At 41.0% G+C, this 23,009-nt stretch overlaps 1 protein-coding gene across 4 annotated transcripts; it reads right to left on the reverse strand.

The window, feature by feature from the left end:
* Positions 1–1,210: 1,210 nt before the first annotated feature.
* Positions 1,211–20,448, reverse strand: ISOC1 (isochorismatase domain containing 1). 4 transcript variants are annotated; one of them, XM_032628674.1, is made up of 6 exons: positions 19,922–20,448; positions 9,905–10,024; positions 9,602–9,805; positions 8,657–8,760; positions 7,879–7,995; positions 1,211–2,421 (listed from the first exon to the last, which is right to left on the reverse strand). In XM_032628674.1, the coding sequence occupies exons 1-5, from the start codon at positions 20,222–20,224 to the stop codon at positions 7,902–7,904; spliced, it is 825 nt and encodes a 274-aa protein (XP_032484565.1). In that variant the 5' UTR covers positions 20,225–20,448; the 3' UTR covers positions 1,211–2,421; positions 7,879–7,901. The 4 variants fall into 4 exon arrangements, with proteins under 4 accessions (XP_032484565.1, XP_032484566.1, XP_032484564.1 ...); XM_032628675.1 differs by lacking the exon at positions 8,657–8,760 and adding an exon at positions 16,197–16,389 and having other exon boundaries at positions 16,705–20,239; XM_032628673.1 differs by lacking the exon at positions 8,657–8,760 and having other exon boundaries at positions 19,967–20,320.
* Positions 20,449–23,009: the final 2,561 nt, after the last annotated feature.

Here is a 23,009-nt window from a genome sequence, read left to right on the forward strand (position 1 = left end):
ATTCCTGAACCTTTGACATAATTCAATTCACTTTTACTGAAAGGTTATGATACATCTGATTTTGTACCAGACCCTAAGCTTCCTTGGGGCATCTTTCTATCCTCAGCACATGTTTAGAACTTAGTAGGTTCTCAAAATGAGTTTCCAGAACGAGTATAGAATGCACAGGTCCTGTTTTCAAGAAGCTTAGAATCTAGTGGGAAAGACAGATTTTAGCCCCGCGAAACCCATTTCAGATTTCTAACCTACTGAACTGGAAGATAATAAATTTGCATTGTTTTAAACCTCAAAGTTTGTGGTAATTTAATATGGTAGCCATAGGAAACTGACTCAAGTTCACAGAATTGTTTCAGCTGTGAAAAGGCTTCATTGGGGTGGTGTTTCATGAGAGGAAGGGCCAGGACTCAGTGGAGGAAAACAGGTGATGTTATATAAATCTTTGCTACTCATAAAGTATGGTTGGTCTCTTCTGAGCAGGGCTGGTAGAAACTGGCTTTTTTTTTTTTTTGGAAATGCAAAATGTCAGGCACAGAAGCCAGACCTATTGAACCAGAGTCAGCATTTTAACAAGATCCCCCAGGTGATGTGTATTCATATTAGAGTTTGAGAGGCACTAGGTTAAATTTATTAAAAACTATTTTAAAACGTGTAGAAATCTTTGATTCTTCTTTTTTGACACACAAGTTTGCTGGGAAAAAAATTTAAACATAACCCTAAGAAGAATGCTAGATTACTGTTTGTTATACTGACCAGAAAAAAAAAAACGGGCTTCCCTGGTGGCGCAGTGGTTGAGAGTCCGCCTGCCGATGCAGGGGACGCGGGTTCGTGCCCCGGTCCGGGAGGATCCCACGTGCCGCGGAGCGGCTGGGCCTGTGAGCCATGGCCGCTGAGCCTGCGCGTCCGGAGCCTGTGCTCCGCGACGGGAGAGGCCACAGCGGTGAGAGGCCCGCGTACCACCAAAAAAAAAAAAAAAAAAAAAAAAAAAAAGAAAAAAAAAAACAACAAAAAAATTCTACTGCTCTTAAATAAGAAGGCCCTTCAATAAAATCCATTTACCCCCATGGACAAAACATTTTCATTCTTCGAAAATTTCCATGAGTTGAAAGATTACAAATGTCAAAATTTTTACACCTTTAAATAAATATTAGAATCCCTGGAAGAGTACTCAAAGAGCCATGCTGTGGCAGACAAAAGAACTTCATTCACATAATACGTTTTCTTTAATTACTTTAATATAAAAGACACCAATGTTTCATATTTCACATAATATTTTTTAAAAAGTTTTAAAACCCTATAATAAGTATTTAATGAAAATAAATTTATTGAATGGTAGTAATGACTGCAAAAGCAATACTACCAAATGATTACTGAGGCCTTTTGCATTAACAGTAATTGGAAGGTAGGTGGAAAAAATTTCAAACAAGAATATGGATGTTTTAAAACTACATTTTATCCAGCCTTTCCCTTTTTGCTAAATCTTGTGCATATTAGATATATTCAAGATGGTTATAAAGCTATTCAGCTAAAGTAATACTTCAAAGATGTTAAAACAGCCCTCCATTAATGATATGGTGTTGCAAATCCTCCCATCTGTTTACAAAATTAAAACAAGCAATGAGCGAATGAGTCTTTCTGGGTAAAAGATTCAGTTAAAAAAGAGAACATTAACAGAGAATTAGTGATGGTGAGCAGAATAAGAAAACTAGCATAATTAAGAAAGATATGTAATTATTCAACATAAGTTTGTCTGGTTAAACCAGTGCAACGTAATAAATAACTTGACTGCATCGTGAGCGAAAGGGGTAACACGATCCAGAGTCCTGTTTTTAAATTCTCGTTTAATAATCCTATTTCAATCAACCTGTAAAGTAAAAGCACTGAATCCACATTAACATTATAACATACATATTACAATAAGACAAAAGTCAAACTATTACTGGTAGATCTTTGTCTTTAACTGTGCACAATTTAAGAAAATTTCACAAGAGTGTGCACTTTGGAAAGTATGATCAGTGTATACGGTATAGAGAAAACAGGCACCTCCATTATAATTTTTTTAATAAATAAAAGCACATTAACATAAGAAGAAGGTAAGCAGCACCTAAAACCTTTGACATCTGTAACCCAAATGGTCTAATTGGTTAAGTTTTACTAAGAGGCGCAAAAAAGAGCCAATTTTTGACTTAACGTTTTAATTCTACTAGAGACACGAGCTTGTCCAGGCTTGCAGTCCTGTCACCTGATGGTGAGTAGCACACCCGTTCTTCACATGTCTTATACTTTGGAAAGCAGACCCGACTCTGGAGCACTCGCCTTAATTAGATTCTGAATTTCCTTGAATTTTGGATGATCTTTATCAGCCACCAGCTGTAGCAGAACAGCTTCACTTGTAGTCACTATGATCCCAGTTCGAGCAAGACGCTTTAAAAAAAAAAAAAGACAAATCAAGAAATTAAGCATGAGAATGAACACTGTATTAAAACAGCAAAAAGCATGCCAGGACACAATGATTAGTGTCCTCTATCAAAACCAGGGCCCTTAGCCATACCATCAAATTCAGAGATGAGGAGAGATTTCAAACTAGCCACACCACAAACCCTTTATGATGGTTCTCAATATTAGTAATAAGGACTAGAAACAAGTAAAAGAGAATAGGCAGCCAATATTCTCACTTGCCACTATTCTCACTTACATGCACCAGGGACAGAGGGAAATCAAGGCTAAGGACTGTAAAACAATGATTCTTAAGTTCTTTTTTTCCTCTCTGCAAATATCTGACATTAAACTGCATGCCCTTCCCGTAAGTAAGAAATGCTGGTGGTAGAGGAGCCTCATGTGAGGTTTAAGAACGTGCCCCTGGACGACAACAGAACCACTACCATTGCCACCATTGTAAGCTTTTTAGAATCATAAACAGGAGTATAAAATGTAAGGTTGTATAGAGTTTCACTGACAGGTGAAAGAACATCCTTGCCAAATTGTTCCAGTGGAATCATAATAAAGAGCTAAGGACAGAAATCTCAAGGAAGGGGAGGAGGGAAAGGGAAGGAGGAGGGCAAAGAAGAGAAAGTGGAGAAAAGGGTGGGAGAGGGGAATGGGAGGAGAATTCTAGAGCAGAGATCCATTTTCTGGATGTATTTATCAGAAACCTCAGGGAAAAAAACAGACCAACTGTTTGTTACCCCAAGCAACATTCACTGTAAGAGCCTTAGAAGATGAGGTGGTTAGACACGATTCCTATGCAAGTTAGAGGAAAAGACGTGGATCAGTGTCTCGTCATAAAGGGAGTCACCTAAATAAACAGGACATCCCAATGGAGCCAAAGTAAACCCTTCAAATGGCTGCAGATCCAGAGACCCAACCTTCCCACTGGCAGACTCTTCCTTTTTATCCCCAAGGATGCAGAAGGGAGCGTAAGCCATAGCCTACTTATCAGATAGCAAGCTTGGACCTCAAACACCAGCACAGGAGTGTGCAGAGCAGGCTGACCACAGCTCTGGAGAAATGAAAAAACAGCAGAGGGTTACATAGGAAAGAGGAAGAAATAAGTGAGGCTGCTAGTGTCCTTTATGTTGGGACAAATCCCAGAGGATGAGTCATCACTGAGCTCTTTAAAGACGTCTGGAGACTAATTTCCTCCTCCTCGCTTTTCAGTCAACTCCTGACTATCGTATCAAACCCTCTGAAATCTCAAAGGACTGTGTGCTTGCTTCAGACAGCAGGGTGGGGAATAAGACTAGCTGCAGCTCGATGCCGTGAATGTCCAGCCATCCAAATGCAGCTCTCTCCCTGGCTGCCTGCCTTCCTTACTGCTCCCTGTTGAATCAACGGACTTTCAATCAGTCAGTCTGAATCTGAATCATACTTTCAATGTCTGTGAAAGTGCCTTCTATATTCCAAAGTGCAAACAAAGGTCAGTTCTCAGTAATCTTTCTAGTTCCTTCATGAGGCAGGAAGGACAGAAAACTGTTTCCAGGTCTGAGGAAGAAATGTGATGACCCAGGAAGAAGGCAGCTTTTGTCCATAGTGCTCTCCTGACCAGACTAGAGCAGCACCGGATCCACCCTAAGCCAGCAACCCTCAGGGATGCTGTGAGTCCGTACACTGTGGCAGGGGCAAGCTGGGACACTAGAGGCACACAGAAAAACTTCAGTAAACAGAAACATAAAATTACTTAACTTCAAGACGGAGATATGCCCAATACTGATTGCATTCGAAAGTAATCAAGCCAAGAACCTGTGTTAGGGGAAGGCGTGGCTCACGCCTTTGCTAAGATTGCAAAGTCTTTAGATCAGACTAACAGATCTTCCCACGGTGCCTTCCCAGCCCCAACCCAGAAGGGTACCTGAGCAGAAAGAGAACAGCAGCACTTTTTCCAGACACCGGCAGCTTCCTGCCCACCACCTTGAGCTATGAGGACACCTACAATACTGGTCCCACACTCACTTTATCTCCTGGCTTTAGAAGGGGCAATTAAAACTCCAGCTGTTTAATGCAAATGGGTACACGGCTTAATAGGCTTCCTGAGTTCTTCCCTTACACTTGCAAAACCAGTCCAACTAGGCCAAAGGAAAGGTTACTCTGACCCACAAACCTAAAAATGCAAGAACACAAAGCCAAGATGGCCTCAGAGAGGGTGGGGAAAAAAAAGACTAAACCCATTAAATTCCCAAGTAACACTAACAACTCCCCAGAAGTACAAGGACATCAAGCTCATGAGACGGTTTTAGTCTATTTTATCTCACATTTACTCTACAATTGTAAGTTGAAAGAAAAATGCCTGACAGATGGTAGGTGCTCAAAAAATTTTGTGGAATAAAGCACACACCACAGATCCCGGCAGAGAAGTTTTAATAACGGTAACTATAAATCTTATTAGTACAATGGTCTTAACAGGTAATATGGGGAGTCTCAGGAATGACCTTAAGTAGTTGCGTTCTCAAGGAAAAAAAGAAGGGGAGCAGACCAGATCTCTATTTCACTTTCATAGTCACAGAAGAAAAAAGGAGACTTAACATTTCTCCCAAGGACTGAGGGACTAAAGCACCTCCATAGCAAATTAAGACTAAGAGGGAAAATCTGAAATGTGGCACACATCTTCCCCCATCACCACCTGACCTGCTTCTTCTCTCCCTTTCAACCTCAGCACTTTAAGCCAAGGCAATGCTGGCTGCTCCAGGCTCTTCCAAATCCACCCCAGACCATATTCCTTCCTTCCCTCCTCAGAACTTCTCAGGACTAGTCCATTCTGGGTCTTGGGAGCTGATAAATGCTTATACTTTTCTGATCAGATGAACCTCATGAAGACAACAAAAACAAATAATAGCTACAGTAAAAATAAAAGCAACAGCTAACATTTGAGTGTTTACCATATCAGACACTGTACTAAGTGCTATCGATACATTATTTCATTGATTCTTCACAAAAATCCTCCCACGTAATGACTATTATTTCTATTTCACAGTCGACAAAAAATTAATCCATCAATCTAAGAAAGAAACAGATGAACCTATTTGCAAGGCAGGAATAGAGACACAGACTTAGAGAACGGACATGTGGACACAGGGGTGGAAGGTGAGGGTGGGATGAATTGGGAGATTAGGATCGATATATATACACTACCATGCATAAAATAGATAGCTAGCGGGAACATGCTATAAAGCACAGGAAGCTCAGCTCGGTGCTTTGTGACGACCTAGGTAGGTGGGAGGGAGGTCCAAGGGGGAGGGGACATAGGTATACATATAGCTGACTCACTTCATTGTACAGCAGAAACTAACACAACATGGTAAAGCAATTATACTCCAATAAAAAAAAAGGAAGAAATGGAAAATTTTATTCAAGCCAAAGTGAGGATTATAACCTGGGAACAGCCCCTCAGAAAGCTCTGAGAACTGGTCCACCCGTTAGAAGTCAAAGCACAGTTACATAAATTGAGACAGAGGGCTGTACATTAAATAACCTATTATTGACAGTTTACATAATCCAGATCTAAGTGCCATTGTCGTGGGTCATGTGACCCTTTAGAAGATCAAGAAGGAACGTTATCTTTTAAGGGGTTGTCTGCTCTTTATGGTTGAGCAGGTATTTCTGCTGATGGGAGGTTTGGTCGATGCATACTTTAGATACACAATGCACAGTAGGGAGGAGAGAGGAGGCCAAAGGGCAAAGAAAATTTTTTCATGTTTAAATTTTTCTTGTCTTGCCATAAAAATATGAATTTTATTTCACATCACCAATGAGAAATCTGAGGCAAAGATATTGGGTAATTTGTCCAAGGACACTAATTTACAAAATGCCGGAACCTGAATTCAAACCCATATTACCGCTCCACTGTTTAGACTCCTCCTAATCAGTAAGATTACAGACTACCTCCAAAAGAATGAGGCTCAGATGGTAAATGGCTGTTTTTATTCTGAGTCTTGGTAGAACATAGAACTGCCAACAATCAAGATTTTCTGTAATAAATGGCATAATAAAGACATCTAAAAAACGAATGTAGGACGAAAGTTCTTGAAATCGCTTTACAAGCAAGGAAAATTTTTGGTTTTATATGTTCTTAGTTTTTCGCTTCCTTGGAAACACTTCAAGTTCTGGACCTCAGCATTACCATAAAGGTATTCAAAGAAGAAAAGAGCTGCCTGCCGAGGTAGTACGGATCTGACAGTGGAAGTGTTTAAACTCAGATTACTAAGGAAATTTGAAAACTGGAAGCTAACTATGACTGTAAGAACAGCTTAAAGATCTCTGCTGAGAGGGGAAGAAGCAACACTTAGTATCTAACCAACCAGAGAACCCAGTAGTCCAAGTGGATTTCAAAATAGTTGAATAAAATAAATAAAACCATTTCCACCCATAATCGCAAAATAGGACTCACTGCTCAGGAATAAGAGAAGGGATGGCCAACCAGGGCCTTAAAACCACTGCTGCTGACAGCTACCCGCCTGCTTCTATATCAGCCCTCCCCACTGACGTGAGTCTCCTTTCTTTCCTCTCTTTCTTATTTGCCCAACTCACCACCCTAGGGAACATTTTAGGCTAGAGAGATGATTGAGCAATCCTACAGAGAAAGTGGTTCACAGGTCAGCTTATGCATGGAACACTGGAGGGTCTCAAAAAAATATCTACATTTCCCATTCTCAATAAAAATAATCAGTTAAAAATTCAGCAATTCAATCCAGATTGACATCACTTTAAAGCTATTATAGAATTAGAATTAAACATGAAAGAGAGAGATGCACAACGCGGAGTGAAGGTTCAAAGGATTAATTGTGGGAGTTTGTTTTTCAACAGTCTCGGAATAGGCAATGCTTACGTAAGGCTACTGTTATGCAACACTGATGAAAGTCATCAACTCCCTGACTCTGAAGTATATCTTGACACTCCACGCAGAGAGCCATTAAACACTGTGTGTGAGTGGTGTCCACAGTCAGAGACACACCTCCTATCCCCAGAAATTCAAGTCCAAGTGGCTGAACCAGGCTTCGGCCCACCATACCCTAGGTGTTGGCTAGACCCTGGACGAGTTAAGCCTAGGTGAACTGTTGTTAATTTGCAAATCTTTCAGCAGTTCAGAGTAAGCTGACTGGAATACCTCTTAGTTGATGTGCAAAACTAGCAAAGTTACGAAAGAAGATGTAAAGGAGCATTTGGCTTTACTAGACATCTAGAAATAAAGACAGAAGATGTAAAACAGGATATGATGGTGAGACCTCAGAGGTTTCTCGTGCGTAGTAGAGACCCCGGAAATCAGCCTGATTGTTGTCAGACCAAGCTCAAATTTAAGAGGTAAATCTTTCACTGCTGTTACATATTTGATACTCTCCAAAGTTACTTGGAAGCCTTGGTTAATGATTTATTTTAAAGCAGGACAATTACCTCAAGAGCAAACATCCTGTCCATCATGCTTCTCGACGACGTGGCATCAGCAACAATATGAACCTCAATACCTCTGCCAACGAGCTCCAGAGCTGTCTGTTGGATACACACATGGGTCTAGTAGGAAAGTAAAAACCATATGTAATAACGTGGTAAACTACAAGTATTTTACAAATGTGCAGCAACACGGTAGAGCAGAAAGAGCACTACAGGTCTAATGGCCTTGTCCACATCTAGTTTTGCCTCCAACTCACTAGTGATCTTGAGCATAAACAGCATTTCTGGCTTTGGCTGCCTCTTTGTTAAGTCAGGGACTGCATTACATCAATGTTCTTTGTACTGGGAACCTTGAACATATTCTTAGAGCTCTGTGAGCGCTTTTTTTTAAAGATTTTCATCTATGTCATCTGGACGACCTTCATATGGCTGACTACTACTACTCAGTTTTGATGCCACTCGCAGTTGGGTTTATTTCTGTATTCACACCAAGTGCCTAACACAAAGAACGCGTTTGCAGTACTGCCAATTGAGATAATGGTGGGAAAACTGAGTTGTTGTAAGGCACCCAGTAGTATAAAGGTAAGCCAAGTTAAAAATAACTTGTAGCACAGGCAAAAAATACCCAGTATACATCACCAGAAAATGAATTATACAGATTCCATCTTTGTAAGTATGAACTTGTAACAATTCATCAGCAGAGAATAAAGAGTAAAAACAGGCTCCAACAATAAGTGGATTATATAACCAATGAAAGCAGATTTTAATAATGCCAACCAACCTTATTTTCATATGACAAGAGGGCTGTGGAGAATTATCAACTGACAACTCATTAAAATTAGCACTGGAGGAATGCCCAAAGATGATTTTGATTAGACATGAGCTCTAATGATGAACAAGCAAGAAAAGTGCAAAAGTCAGCATTTGGTGTGACATATTTATACAAATAGGCTTCCTTTATTTTATCATTATTTAAGTCAAAATACAGAAATATTTTATATCTAAACCTGAGGCTATTAAAACCTACTACTCTGAAACCTACTATCAAAACATCATGGATGTCTTTAATATTATTTGGATTTCACTGTTTTTATGGTTTTCATAATTTTAAAATTTTAGTTCAAGAGGTGTTTAAAAGCTATGAATAAATACTTATATTCTGTTTCTACATGTCAAAAAAACAAACCAAACAAAAAATCATTTTAATCAGCATTAGGAATCCATGAGTATTTTTTTTTCCTTTAAAATAATAGGTACACATGATTCAAATGTGAAGGACAATGAACTACATGACTTCTAAGGTTTTTCTAAAACAAAAGCATGACCAAGGTGAGCTCCTATAACACATAAATAAACATACTGTCTTTGGTGAAAATGTGTTCCAAAAGTTGAGGTTCAAAGTAAAGGCCCAAGAATCTATCAACCTACGTTCAAATGCAGCTTCATCGAACTTTAACTAACTCTATGACCTTGGGCAAGACACACAGCACCTGTGTTTGAGTTTTCTCACCTACAATATGAGACCAAAAGTACTTAGCTCAGAGGATTGCTGTGAGAGTTCAACAAATTAATATAGATCAGTGCCATGCAAGTACTCAACACTTAAAAAATGGTAGCTATTTTCTATCAGATACCTACATGGTATTCTATATACAAAATTACATTCTGGAAATAACAAGTTTTCTACAAATGATATTGTGTCCAAAACAGAACAAGAGGTACTCACTTCTACTCCAAATAACACAACACTCCTGACTCCAGGAATCTCTGCTAATGCTGCTTCTACTTCTGGTAATACCATTGAAAACTTGGTCTTTGGAAGTACCAGTTTTACACCCGCTAAATCAATTTCTTGAACAGTGCTTCCAAGACCTTTAGGGTACTGTTCTGTTACAATAACTGGAATTCCTAAAATCCGGGCCCCTTGTAACTGGAGGAAAAAAAACACACAAAGATAAGTAGCAATATACATATGTTTGTGTATGAATCATGCTTTAGCAAATTGGAAAAAATGAACAAGCAAGCATACCAATCTCTGTCCCACACTAATAATATCTCCAAAATACTTGATGGCTGGTCTGAACCTTTCCTGCATATCACAGCAGAAAAACACAGTGCTTGAAGGTGTAAGATTTCCCAGGGTAGTAAGCTGAAGAAAAAAGAAAAACAGAATGATTTAGCATTTGTTATACAATGACATTTATTTTCAGCTGGAGGTCAGTAAAGAGAAAAACATTCCTACTGTTTGACCCATTAAATCCATTTCTACAACTATTGTCTAAGAGAAATGATATGAATAACAGGAAAAAAAATTATGTGCAAAGATGTCCACTGAATTGCTTTTAATAGCGAAAATCAGAAATAAACCAAGAACCAACAATACAAAAATGATTTCACAAATTTTAACACATTCACATAACATTTTTTAGCCTATTAAAATAACGTATGTATATGTTTTCAAAAAATGTGCACCATCTAAGAAGAAATGCCATAATCTAATGTTAATTTTAAAAACAGAGCACAGTTCAATAGTATTTCAATAATGTAAAAATATGCATAAAAAGGAGAAGCAAATATATGAAAATATGAACACATGGTTATATAGTTAGGGATGCTGATAACATTTTTCTTAATACCTTTCTTTTATTTTTCAAATGCTATTTTAAAACATTTGCTAAATGTTATTTAAAAAGATGTATTACTTTTATAATAAAAAACAGTAAAAAACTTAAATCTGTTGATGGCATACAAGAACAAAGAATAAAATTTCAATAATCTGTAGCAAAGATTATGGAACAAAAAACTAAAAAAACAGAAACAAATCTAGATATACTGCTATCATCAACACAGAAATATTAAGTTGGTATTCTCAAGAATAACTTCTTAGACTTCAAATAAAATGCAACGAAATGATGCCAAGCACATCACCACTGTCAAATGGAAAGACGTAAATTTGACATCTGAATTCTTACACATATTTATCACAATCAGGAAAGTCAATGAATTAAGATGAAAACTGGGTATTAGATTACCATGCTTTACATTAATTGCTGCAGTTGGTCTATTATAACAACTTGGGCCCAATATGGATCTACCAAAAAGGGAAAAATCACTGTTGAATACAAGAATTTAATTCTTAAAAGTCCATGGTACTTTTCTTTCTACCTTCTCAAATGAGAGAAAGCTCTGGAAAGGATGCAGTCTGACCATGAATGAACCCATGCCACTACTCTTACTAGGCACCCCATTAAATCTCCCCTCTAATTAACCTAAACCACCCACAGACAATAATTACTCATAATTTTATAGAGGAACCTGAGTCCTGATTACATGGTGGTGGCTTCACCACCAGCCTGGCCCTAGACTCTGCCTTAGTATCTGTGCACATGGCATACTCCCAAGAAACAATTACTACAAGAATTAAATGAATCATCAAAAGGAATCTTTTATCCTTAACAGTATGACTGTTCTAGTCAGTTTGCACTTTTATTTATCTGTGTCCTGGTCTGAAGGACTCCGACACCTTAATCTCCCTCTGGTATTAACTCTATAGGTGTGCACTGATTAACTGTGTGCAGTCCAACACCAAGTTCATGTCAGAATGCGAGTGCCATCTTTAATTCTAACACTATGTGGACGGTTTTCCTACTCTGCCAATAAAGTATGTTTAAAATAAATATTCAGGCTGCTTCCTTACTTAAATTTTTAATGCAAGTACCATGCTTCCATTTTGGTCATTATCAAAAGCAATGAGTCTGATGTATAGGTAAGTACTTAGGGTACTTGGTTGAAAACCAGTCACTATGACCATGTATCTTAAATTTCAGTAAACATTAAATCTTGGCTCAAAAGGCTTAAAATCCACATATATATATTCTTTTAGAAATTTGAACCAGGGGTCCCTGTCATCCACAATGTGTTGAGGGGACACTATGAAAAGCAGTTTAGCTGTAACTGTCTTGTTTCAAGTAACTGTAACGCACCTTAGCCATCTTGCCATTCTACCACATGGGAATACCAGCAAGCAGGCAAAATAAAACTCCCAGGCAGCTGCCCAAGTATGCTGGATGGCCATGCACTAACACACAGCCGACACTTGCTTCGATCTCCAGCTTTCAGATCTTATCTCAGACGGTATTGACTAACTCTGTATACATTCCTAACAAGTTTGGTTGTCTGGATTATAAATTAACACAGGATTGGAAACAGCAAATCTGAAAGGGAACTGCTGAAGATAGGCAAACTGATAGCAGCAAGAAATGACAGCGGAGGAAGCAAAGATTAAAAATACAATAAAAGCAGATCAAAACTCAACTAGTTCTCAGTCTAGACTCCAATGAAGGAGTAACAAGCTGTATATAAGTTATAAATTGGGACAAAATCATTTTATCACACTCATTAAGAAAATAAGTTACATAATATTTTAGGACTACCATATAAAGTGGTCAAAATACAGAAAATTGGGATATTTAAAGTAATAAAACCTTACCTACTCAGAAATCCTAGAATATTCAGACTTGCGGTCTCCTGGGGTTCCTGTTACCTGGTGCTTCCCTATACCTCATTTCAGCTGTGAGGTATCTGTTCTAGGCAGGGGACCACATCAGACGTATGTCATATTAGACACAGATTGAGGAGGTCAGAAAATGCAGCCCTGAAATCCTTAGCACCCTGCAAATCCTTTCTAGCAGAGGAATTCATCATGTATAAACCTTCAGTTAAAGAAAGAAACCATAGAGATAAGCGGGAGAGGCATATTTTTATGCAGAAATGACTGGTTATAATTTCATGAAACAAAAATGCCTTAGATATTCTCCTCTCCAGGAGTTGACATCCCCTTGAATATGACCTGCACTTAGCAATTTGCTTCTTCAGAGTATAGAGGGAGGGTAATGGTGAACACGGCCTCAGCCAGGTGATCAACATTCAGGTAATCCATGGTGACAGTATTCAGCTTTGATATGTGATGAGAATGACCTTCATGATCTTCCTCTCAAAATCTCACAACCCTGGCTGAAGCCTGAGGAAAACATCAGATAAACCCAAAATGAGGTCATTCTACAAAAATATCTAATCAGAGCTTCCCTGGTGGCGCAGTGGTTGAGAGTCCGCCTGCCGATGCAGGGGACATGGGTTCGTGCCCTGGTCTGGGAAGATCCCACGTGCCGTGGAGCGGCTGGGCCCGTGAGCCATGGCCACTGAGCCTGCGCGTCCGGAGCCTGTGCTCCGCAACGGGAGAGGCCACAACAGTGAGAGGCTCACGTACACCAAAAAAAAAAAAAAAAAAAAAAAGGAATAAAAATATCTAATCAGTACTCCTTAAAACTGTCAAGGTCATTAAAAACAATGAAACTCTGAGAAACTGCCATAACCCATAGGAGTCGAAGGAGACATGACAACTAAACGTAATCGGTATCCTGAACTGGATCCTGGGACAGAAAAAGGACATTAGGGAAAAGCTAGTGAAATCTGACTAAAGTGTGGTGCTCAGCTTATAGTAATGTACCAATGTTGGTTCCTTAGCTATGACAAATATGCCACAGTAATGTAAGATGTTAGCAAGAAGGGAAACTAGGTCAGGTATAAAGGAGCTAGCTCTCTGTACTATCCTTTGCAACTTTGTTGTAAATCAACACTATTCTAAAATTAAAAGTTTATGGGGAAAAAAAAAAAGGTCTCCCTATGCCATAGTAGTAGGGGGAAAAGATGCTACTTTATGAATAAACTCCATATCTTACAAGACAGAAAAAGGAGGATTTGAGGCTACCAAAACAAAAAACAAACAAATAAAAAACTACTGAAAAACTCTAACCAAACCCCCCATCCACCCCAAATCCACATGAATTTCAGTAATTGTTGTTAAATTACACACTGACTCTATAATTCAGTGACTTCGTAACTTGACTCAGAAATTCCTCTTAAACCAGAACCTTGTACATAACTAAAGTGCTGCTCATTGTCAAACATGCTGCAACTGCAAGACAGCAAATTAAAAGTGACCTTGACCAAGTGCCATCATGAGTAAAAGCGAAGCAATTACAGATCAACACATATTCAAGAAGTATGAAGAAATCACGTATAAAAGTAAATATGTGTATACACACACACCTTCATATATTTATACACATAAATCCCTACACATACACATATACATAAAAAATACGTATTTCAATATACATATTTCAACACAAAAAGTTGATCACAACCAATGGCTTCCTCAAGCAACAGTTTAAGAGATAAATTTCAAGTATAAATTTTTTGTCCACTTTCTTAAGAACTGTCTTAGCTGGCATTCAACCTTAGATTTCATATTCAAAAGACTCTTCATCCCCAAGTCTCATTATTACCACGATCATAATAGTATTTACCCTCCTTCACTTCCACATGTGCTCTGACCATTTTCTAACAATGGCTGCTACATCTGCAAGGAATCTGCTCCTCCCTTGCTCGGTTACTCAGGACAGGCACATACACAGTGGCTGGCCTTGCTTAGTGATACATGGTGCCCCACTTCTGTTCTCTCCATAAACGTAATGCATGGTGAGTGTTGTATGTTGAATGGTGTGCTCTAAAATTCATATGTTGAATTCCTAACCACCAGTACTGTACCTCAGAAAGTGGCCTTATTTGGAAATAGTCACTGAAAACATAATTAGTTAAGATGAGGTCATACTGGAGTGGGGTGGGTGCCTAATCCAACATGAGTGGCATCCTTATTAAAAGGGGAAATCCGGGCACAGAGAAGGCCATGTGAACATGAAGGGAGAGATCAAGGTGACATGTCTACAAGCCACACAATGCCAAAGACTCCCAACAAACCACCAAAAGCCAGGAGGGAGGCATGGAACGGCTTCTTCTTCACAGCGCTCAGAAGGAACCAAACCTGATCTAAACCCTCCAGAATTATGAGAAAATAAATTTCTGTTGTATAAGCCACTCAGTCTGTAGTACTATACTTTGTTACAGCAGCAACCTAGCGAACGACTACAGTGAGTAAATTGTATATCTTTAGGAATGATTAAAGTTTGGAATTGTAAATGTGATGTTTTCAAAATTTTAGTAGTCTATTATAGTCACAATATAGGCATGATGTGCTTGGGAGAGGGGTCTAGAAGGGGATATGAGGTATCATTATTTCACTGAGAAGTGTTTCCAAGGAAACCCGATTACCACAGGCATAGTAAGGCTTTGTTCCAATACTGACTCAAAACAGAGGTCTGTGACATGACTCTCCCAGGTTACAAGAGTGCCTACACAGGACAGCCCAGGCGCATTAGAATCTGAGTCCAAATGTCAATTTCACTAATTTCAATTACATGAAATGCAGCAAATCATTAACATCTCCAAACAGCTGCTTCTTAATCTGTAACAAAGTAATAAAAATAGTATCTACCTCACAGGGCTATTTCAAGGATTAAATCAGCTTCATGTAAATCAATCAATAAATGTATTAGGTTATTGTGTATCCCTCTTATAGGAAACATACGCTCTGAAGGTCAGCACATGTTAAAAACAGTTCTTCTGTAATGAGGTTAAAATACCACTTACTACTAAAATCCCTTATGAAAACAATAAATATATAGAAAGAAATACTGATATTGCCTAACTTATGTTAACATAGTCTACAGAATTAAGAAATGATTCATAAAGTGGATTTCTAAATGTCACCAAAAGACTGACAATTACATGATCTGCTCCTGGCAAAACGGTTTGGGGCTTTTTAATTTAGACTACAAAAGAATATTTATTTCACTCTTATTTTACAACCTACTCACCTGCTGTAAGCACTTGTGTCACTTGCACTGAGGTTACAACTCCAGCGAGCTTTCTAACTGCCTAAGGGAAGCCAGCCAACTCCATCAATTTCAGTGTTAAGGACGATGGATTTCTTTAGACTGTACCTGAGGTTGGAGTGAAGGTGAAGCTGGCCAGATCCCAGGAACACAGTGATATCTGAATCTACTTTGGATTCCCCTTGGCAAACTAAATGACAGAAAAAAATTTCCAAACACAGTTTGGAAATTGTGTTTAGCTCCCACTCAAACACAGTTTATTTATAGGTAGCCTCTAATGTATCCACAAGAGGCAAAATGTGTACAATGCTTTGGGCAGTAATCTGCAATGTTAAATTCTTAAAAAGTGGGCGGGCAAACAATATCATACCCTCAGGATCCAGCTGTTTTCTCCAGTGCCCCTGACACTGTGCGCCTCCCAAGATAGTTCCTGCCTGCTTCTCTAACTCAAGAGTTCTGAGCATTAGCTTATCTACCTGCTCCTCCTACACGCTCCACAGTAAAGGTTCTGAAATCAAAAATCACCACCTTCCAGGCTTCCCTGGTGGCGCAGTGGTTGGGAGTCCACCTGCTGATGCAGGGGACATGGGTTCGTGCCCCGGTCTGGGAGGATCCCACATGCCGCGGAGCGGCTGGGCCCGTGAGCCATGGCCGCTGAGCCTGCACGTCTGGAGCCTGTGCTCCGTAACGGGAGAGGCCGCAACGGTGAGAGGCCCGCATACTGCAAAAGAAAAAAAAAAAAAAAAAATCACCACCTTCCAACTAGTAAGACCAAGGGAGACCCAAGTCCTTTCCCCTTTCTTTCCAAACCCTGCCTTCTCTCCCTTCCCACCATGTACTCTGGGGTCTCTTCTAGCTATAAAACGTCTACACCTCTGTTTAAAATAATCATAGTACTAATAAACTTCCAAGAAGTAAAACCTGGAGCAGGATCCCTTCCAAATTAACTACCTCAGGAAAAAGTCGAAATAACCTTCCCAGGGAAGCCCTTATCTTCTGCCCAGACGAAGCTGCCAGAGCCTTCCCTCCTACATACCGAAGTAAAATCCTCTCGCTGGTGTCATTCTTACTATGTCCTTTTCTTCCTCTCTTCTACTTGGGCTCTGCCCAAGTGTCCAGGGTTGAATTCTCCGTTAGTTAAAACTTGGGAAATACCTTGTGAAAAATTAACACTTATAAGTCATGAAAATGACCTAAATTCCCACTGTATAATCCTCTCATTTACATTTCTTCCCCTGACTTCAAGCATTTTGACAAGGCTGAAGACTCATAAACCGTGCTTGAAACATGAGCTGTCTTCAGCTACCTGAGCTGTCAGCAGACACTCGGTCACTTGGACAGAATATTTCAGAAAAGAAGACACTAAACAGTTACCAGAGCCTAATACTGGCAATGGGGGTCTTAAAGATCAATCCCCACAGAACCACTAACCAACCACCAGCGCAGACAGTGTGGCACAAGCAGCCACTGTGTTTTACAAGGTCACTAGCAACGTCAGTCAGAACAAGCGTGAAAGCAAACTCGGACCCCTGTGTAAATTAAGAATACATTCTAGAATATTTTGTATGTTAGCCAGGGCCACAGAGGCTATAAGGCCTATTCTTGGAGAAATAATAAATGGCATTATTTAAGCTGTGGATTACATGTGGCCAAACATGCTCTTCATCCCTGCCTCTGGGAGAAGGGGCCTATACCCAGAGCATGGCCTCACTGACAGGCCACCTTGAGTCTTGCTGAGTGACAGGCATCTGTTCCACAGAAACAACGAATAGCATCAAAACAAATGATGTTACAAGCTCAAGTTTGCAGCTTGTTTTCCATTCTGCTTGCTATTTTCATTAAGCGTGAAAAGAGAACATAAATGCTATGCCCAGCTGTAGGACCTTCACACGCTTTGCCATGGAACCTCAGGCAATTTCCTACATGTTCTGCTCTTTGGTAAAACGAAGGAGTTAGATTACTAGGTACGGAACAAGAATTGGGTCTTACCGATGTTTACATTCACTGGGCCAGGCACTTACAGCTGCCACTCAAATGGGGAGTGAACTCTATGTTCTCATCCAGCCATAAAATGTCCATGTCTCTAGGATTACACAGCCAGGTTCCAAAAAAATATAGTAAAACGGTCATGAAAAGAAGTATCTTCCCTTTTTCTTCTGAGAATATCCATACACATACACACACACACATATATATCTCTTTTCATATAAATAGGTATCAGAATAAGTATATGGATATATATGGTATGTGTGTATATTCCTCCACATTACCTATTTTTAAGCTGGGGGAGGCACCTGGCTGAAGAAGTCAAGCTATTGTGATTACTAAAATGAAAGAATATAAAAATATTTTTAAATACTTTAAAATATATAAAGTATCCTATAACAGATGCTTAAGAATTATTGGACTATTTAGTGGGGAAAAAAATAACATTTTTAAAAGAATGGGACAGAGTAGTGATATTATCATTATTATTTTAAACATCACCACAAAAAAATAACTATATTTTATCTCCAATACCAAGCAAAAGACTTCAAAAGCCACATGTGACCTGAATTATATAATGCCTTTTGAGAATGTACAAGACATTTCAGGTATATACAAATATTTCATTAACTTCTAAACTGATAAGTTAAAAAGAGTTCTCAGATCCAGGCTTTAAATTTTTCAAAATAAGAAATCCCATTGTTTGGGATGGGGGAAGTCTTAAAGACTTGGGGAGAGTGCTAGTTTGGCATAACATCTTATTAGGTAACAGCCCACTCTCCCTCCCAACCACTACAGGAAATGCATCACAAAGAAGTCTGCATCCTCAGTAAAGCTCCAGATCTCTTCAGCTAGTATTTGGATTCTCCCCTTTATTAATGGATTTGTCAAAGGTGCATCCAGCTTCTTCCATATTTTGGCAGCAATAATCTAAACAGATTGACAAGGAAGGCTGCAGAGAGGTGTCAGTCATGAAAACTCTTGAAGGCATAAAAATGGGTGGTAGTAAACACCTACCAACCACAACTCTCCCAAGAACAGGGCAAATTCTAGGGTATCAGACACCAACTGCCTCCCTTTTGGCTCTCCAAAGGTTGACCACAGAATCTCACAGCCTTTGCCCTCTGGTTCAAGTATCTGCTTTGGAAGCTTCTGGCCTTCCTTTGCCATCACTTGCTGGAATAATAGCAAACAAGACCAATTCCACAGACAACTACAAATGAAAAACAAACAAACAAACAAAAAAAAACCACCAAAAACTACATAATAGTCCTCAGAAAATGACACTTGAATATTAAAATGCCTTCTAATCCTGAATCCCACATTTCAGTTTGGTCTTCCAAAGAAATGGCTTACCGGTTTCTCAACCAAAAAAAATGGTGGTGGTGTAGTACCTAAAATACACCTTTTGTTCTTGCTTTTCAACAGGATAAATCTTCCGGTGAATCCTCTGAGCTGAGCATAAAAAGAACACAGGAGGCAGATCTGCGCAGTATTAGAGCACGGCTTTTTAAAAAATTATAAAGGCATAAAATAATCCTCAAGTATGACAACTTTTTCTGCCAGCACGACCAGGAAAGAATGGTCTAGCTAAAGTTGGGTATTTAAGAAGGTGCTGCAGTGCTGAGTCAAACGACTTTTTCAAGGTAGGCAACGTATATATGTAATCAACAGATTCAGTTGACAGTTACTTGGAAGAGGCTAAACAAGGTTATTTCACTTAAGGTTAGGAAAGACTTAAGATCAAAGGAGCAGAAAACTGGGGAAGAGGATGGGTGAAAGGATAGGACTCCTGAAGTTTCTGTTTCCGCAAGTGGTAAACACAACTCCGGGAACAAACCCTAAGGCCGATACTCCCCCACAATCTCTTTTCCCCGGTTCTGCATCAACCCAAATAAAAACACAGCTTACTCTGCACAGCCCTTCGGTTACGCAGGAGGCTAGGACTCGCTCCCAGCACACAAAGCGGATGCGGGCGGCTGAGGACCACACACGTGGGGGCGTTCGCGCGCGCCGCCAATAGCCGGGAGGCCCACGCCCCGTCCTCGGCCGAGGACAGCCGGTGACCGTCACCTTTGGACAGGCGCCTTCGCTGGGCCATCCCGGACGCTTGCGACAGCGGCACGACCCTTCCCAGCGGGCGCGGTGCGCAGGGCCCGCCGCCACGGGGCACCTGAGGAGCGCCGCGGGGACGGGGACGCGCGGGGACGGGGACGCACGGGGACCGGGAGCTGCGGCTCGGCGCGCGGCCCTCCCGCGGGACCCACCTGGATCTGCAGCGGCACGAGGCGCACCTTGCAGCGCTCGCTCACCGTGAAGCCCTTGGGCAGGTCCACGTACTGGCCCCACTCCTCCGCGAAGAGCTGCACCACGAATTTGCGGTGCATGTCGATCTGGTCGCCGTACAGACTGAGGAACTTCTGGATGAGCAGCTCGTAGCCCGCGCCGTGCGGCACGGCTGAGGGCCGCGCGAAGACCGAGAAGCAGAAAAGCACGGGGACCGTGCCCGACGGCGCCCCCAAGCCACCGCCGCTGGGGAGCGCCGGGACCGCGGGCTCCGCCGCCGCCATGTTCCCCGAGCGTCTGCTAGCTCCGAAACCGCGAGGCGCAGACACCGCCAGCAGCCGCGGCCCCGCCTCCTCGCGCCGCCTGTCGCCGGCTCTGGAAGGCGAGGGGGCGGGTCCTGGCGGCCGCGGCTGCCGCGCCCTCCTCCATGCCCGGCGGGGGGCGGACCCTGCGGAGGGCTTGGCTGTGGGGCCGGCGCTCGGACGAGCGCCCCCTCCAACTTCCGGCAGCGCGCGGCCCCTCCGGCGGGCCGCGAGGGGCTCGGTCGCCTCGCAGACCCTCGACCTGCCTGGGCTGCCCGGTGCTCTAGTCCTCAGAGGAGATTTGTGGCCCGCCTTCCACCCCGCTCCGCCCACCGTCGAGCGGTGTGCTCCGGAAGTTTGGGCCTGTGCTTGGGGACACGGGGCTGCCCGGCTAAAACTGCTGGGAGGCGTTACCTGTCGCTCTTGTCCAGAGGCAAGCAGTACTTGAGGACGGCGGCAGTAATCTTAAAACCAATCGGGCAGGCTGATCGATGCTAAGAAGAGTGGTGGGAGTCGATGCTTCCTTAGGAGGGCCATCCGAGACTCAGAATTTCATGTTTTTCCACCCCATGAAACACAGTTATCTCTCTAGTCGTGGATTTGAGGTCTTGCCCTCCCTTTATCTCAACCCAATTTCCAGGAGAACTTGGATGGGGAATTGCAAAAAATATAAAGGGTAAAAAGAGTAAAAATCAGGACTTTATATTCAAACTGAGGATTCTGTTTTTGAGCGAGTAAAAGCAATCACCCTCAAATAACTTTTGACTTATGAACACTGTAAGGCACTATAATTAGCTGGAATTAGAAAAGTATACATTATGAACAAAGTTTCCTTAAACAGAAGGTCCTGGGAAGATAGGCTTATGACTCTAAACATACAATTCGATTTTAGATATTAGGGGTTTCTTCTTTTAGAAAGAAAGAAATGTCAGGGTTTCTCAATTGGCATTGCTGACATTTAGAATGGATACTATTTCATTCTAAATGACGGGGGTGGCTATCTTGTGTATTTGTAGGATGTTTAGCAGCATCCCTGCCTCTACCCACTAGATGCCAGTATCACCATGCACCTCCCTAATTTTGACAATCAAAAATGTTTCCAGACATTGCCAAATATCCCCCAGGGGGCAAATTTGCCCCCATTTGAGAACCATTGCTTTAAAATAATGCCAATACCATCCTTTGGCCTTTACTGCTCACTTGTATCCAACCTACTGAAAATAGTCTGTTTTCTGTCTTCTCATCAAACTTGGAGATTCCATTTAAAACTGCTGTCTGAACCCATCAAACCAAAATGATATTTTTGCAGATATCATTCCACTGAAAGTCTTCTGTAGGCAGATGTGCAAATCTGTGCTAAGAGAAAGGTACTTTCTCTAGACTAACTAATTACAAAAACGTACCTGTTCTAGGGGGACTAATTATAAAAGTGTTCCTTCTACTCACTAATGCCTTCTGGGACAGAGCAGATTGGAGATTGGAAATTGGTCTGGACCTCAGTCCCCCTCAACAAGCACCTCTGCATCTGCACAGTCTCTTCTGATGGCCCCGAGTCAACATACTTATTCCACTCTCAGATTTTGTAAATGGTTTCTTTACTGAAAGTCAGAAACGTAATTTCCATATCCATTGTACTACCTGAGATTGGCCTTTGGCCATTTAATAGTACAGTCTCTGTGGTAATAACACATCAAATAACATTAATAAAACAGGTATTTGATGGACATATTCACATTTATTGAGTACCAACTGTGTCAAGCAGTGCATTCCTATGCTAGAAAAGCGCCATGAGTGCACCTTTCACTGATAATTTACTATTCTCAGGAAGCTAATTATTAGAGTATTAAGTTTTATAAATGTTGTTGGAGTCAATGAATAAGAATCCATAAGCAGATATTCTAATGACAAGAAGAAAATAACTATCCTAATTGACAAATCATTACAGGTAAAATGCCCAAAATGATCTCACATAGGACTCTAAGGATGTTTATTAGTTGAATTTAAGCACTTACTTTCAGAATTTAAATTCAAAGCAATTCAAGAAGTTAGTTTATACAGTATTGATTAATATGCTAATGCACTGCAGAAACAAACTTCAAAATCTCAGTGGTTTAATACAACAAAGGCTTATTTCTTACTCCCCCTAATTAGCAGTAACATTTTTTTTTTTTTTTTTTTTTTTTGCGGTACGCGGGCCTCTCACTGTTGTGGCCTCTCCTGTTGAGGAGCACAGGCTCTGGACGCGCAGGCTCAGTGGCCATGGCTCACAGGCCTAGCCACTCCGTGGCATGTGGGATCCTCCCGGACCGGGGCACGAACCTGTGTCCCCTGCATCGGCAGGCGGACTCAACCACTGCGCCACTAGGGTAGCCCAGCAGTAACATTTGACAAGCTGATTACTCCTTCCATTTTGAATCATATTCTTTACTTCATCTCCTGGATACCATTCTCTTTTATTTCTCCTTCTACTTCATTTTTAAGTTCTTTTCCCACGTTCTCCTCATTTCCCAGACCTCTAAACATTTGAGTACACCAGGGCTTAGTCCTCACACCCCTTCTTTAAGACCCATGGCTTTAAATACCACCCACAGACTTTTGACTGCCAAATTTATGTCATGCAAGATCTCACTCCTGAATGCCAGACTCATATACAAGTGGCTATTCGATATCCCCACTTGGAACTCTAACAGATTTCTCACATTTAATTTGGTTTTGCACCCTCTCCAAACATTCTCCTGCCTGTGTTAGCATGTAAGCAAATGTCAAC

This window comes from Phocoena sinus, chromosome 3 (assembly GCF_008692025.1).
Source record: "Phocoena sinus isolate mPhoSin1 chromosome 3, mPhoSin1.pri, whole genome shotgun sequence".
In the NCBI taxonomy this organism is placed as follows: domain Eukaryota; kingdom Metazoa; phylum Chordata; class Mammalia; order Artiodactyla; family Phocoenidae; genus Phocoena; species Phocoena sinus.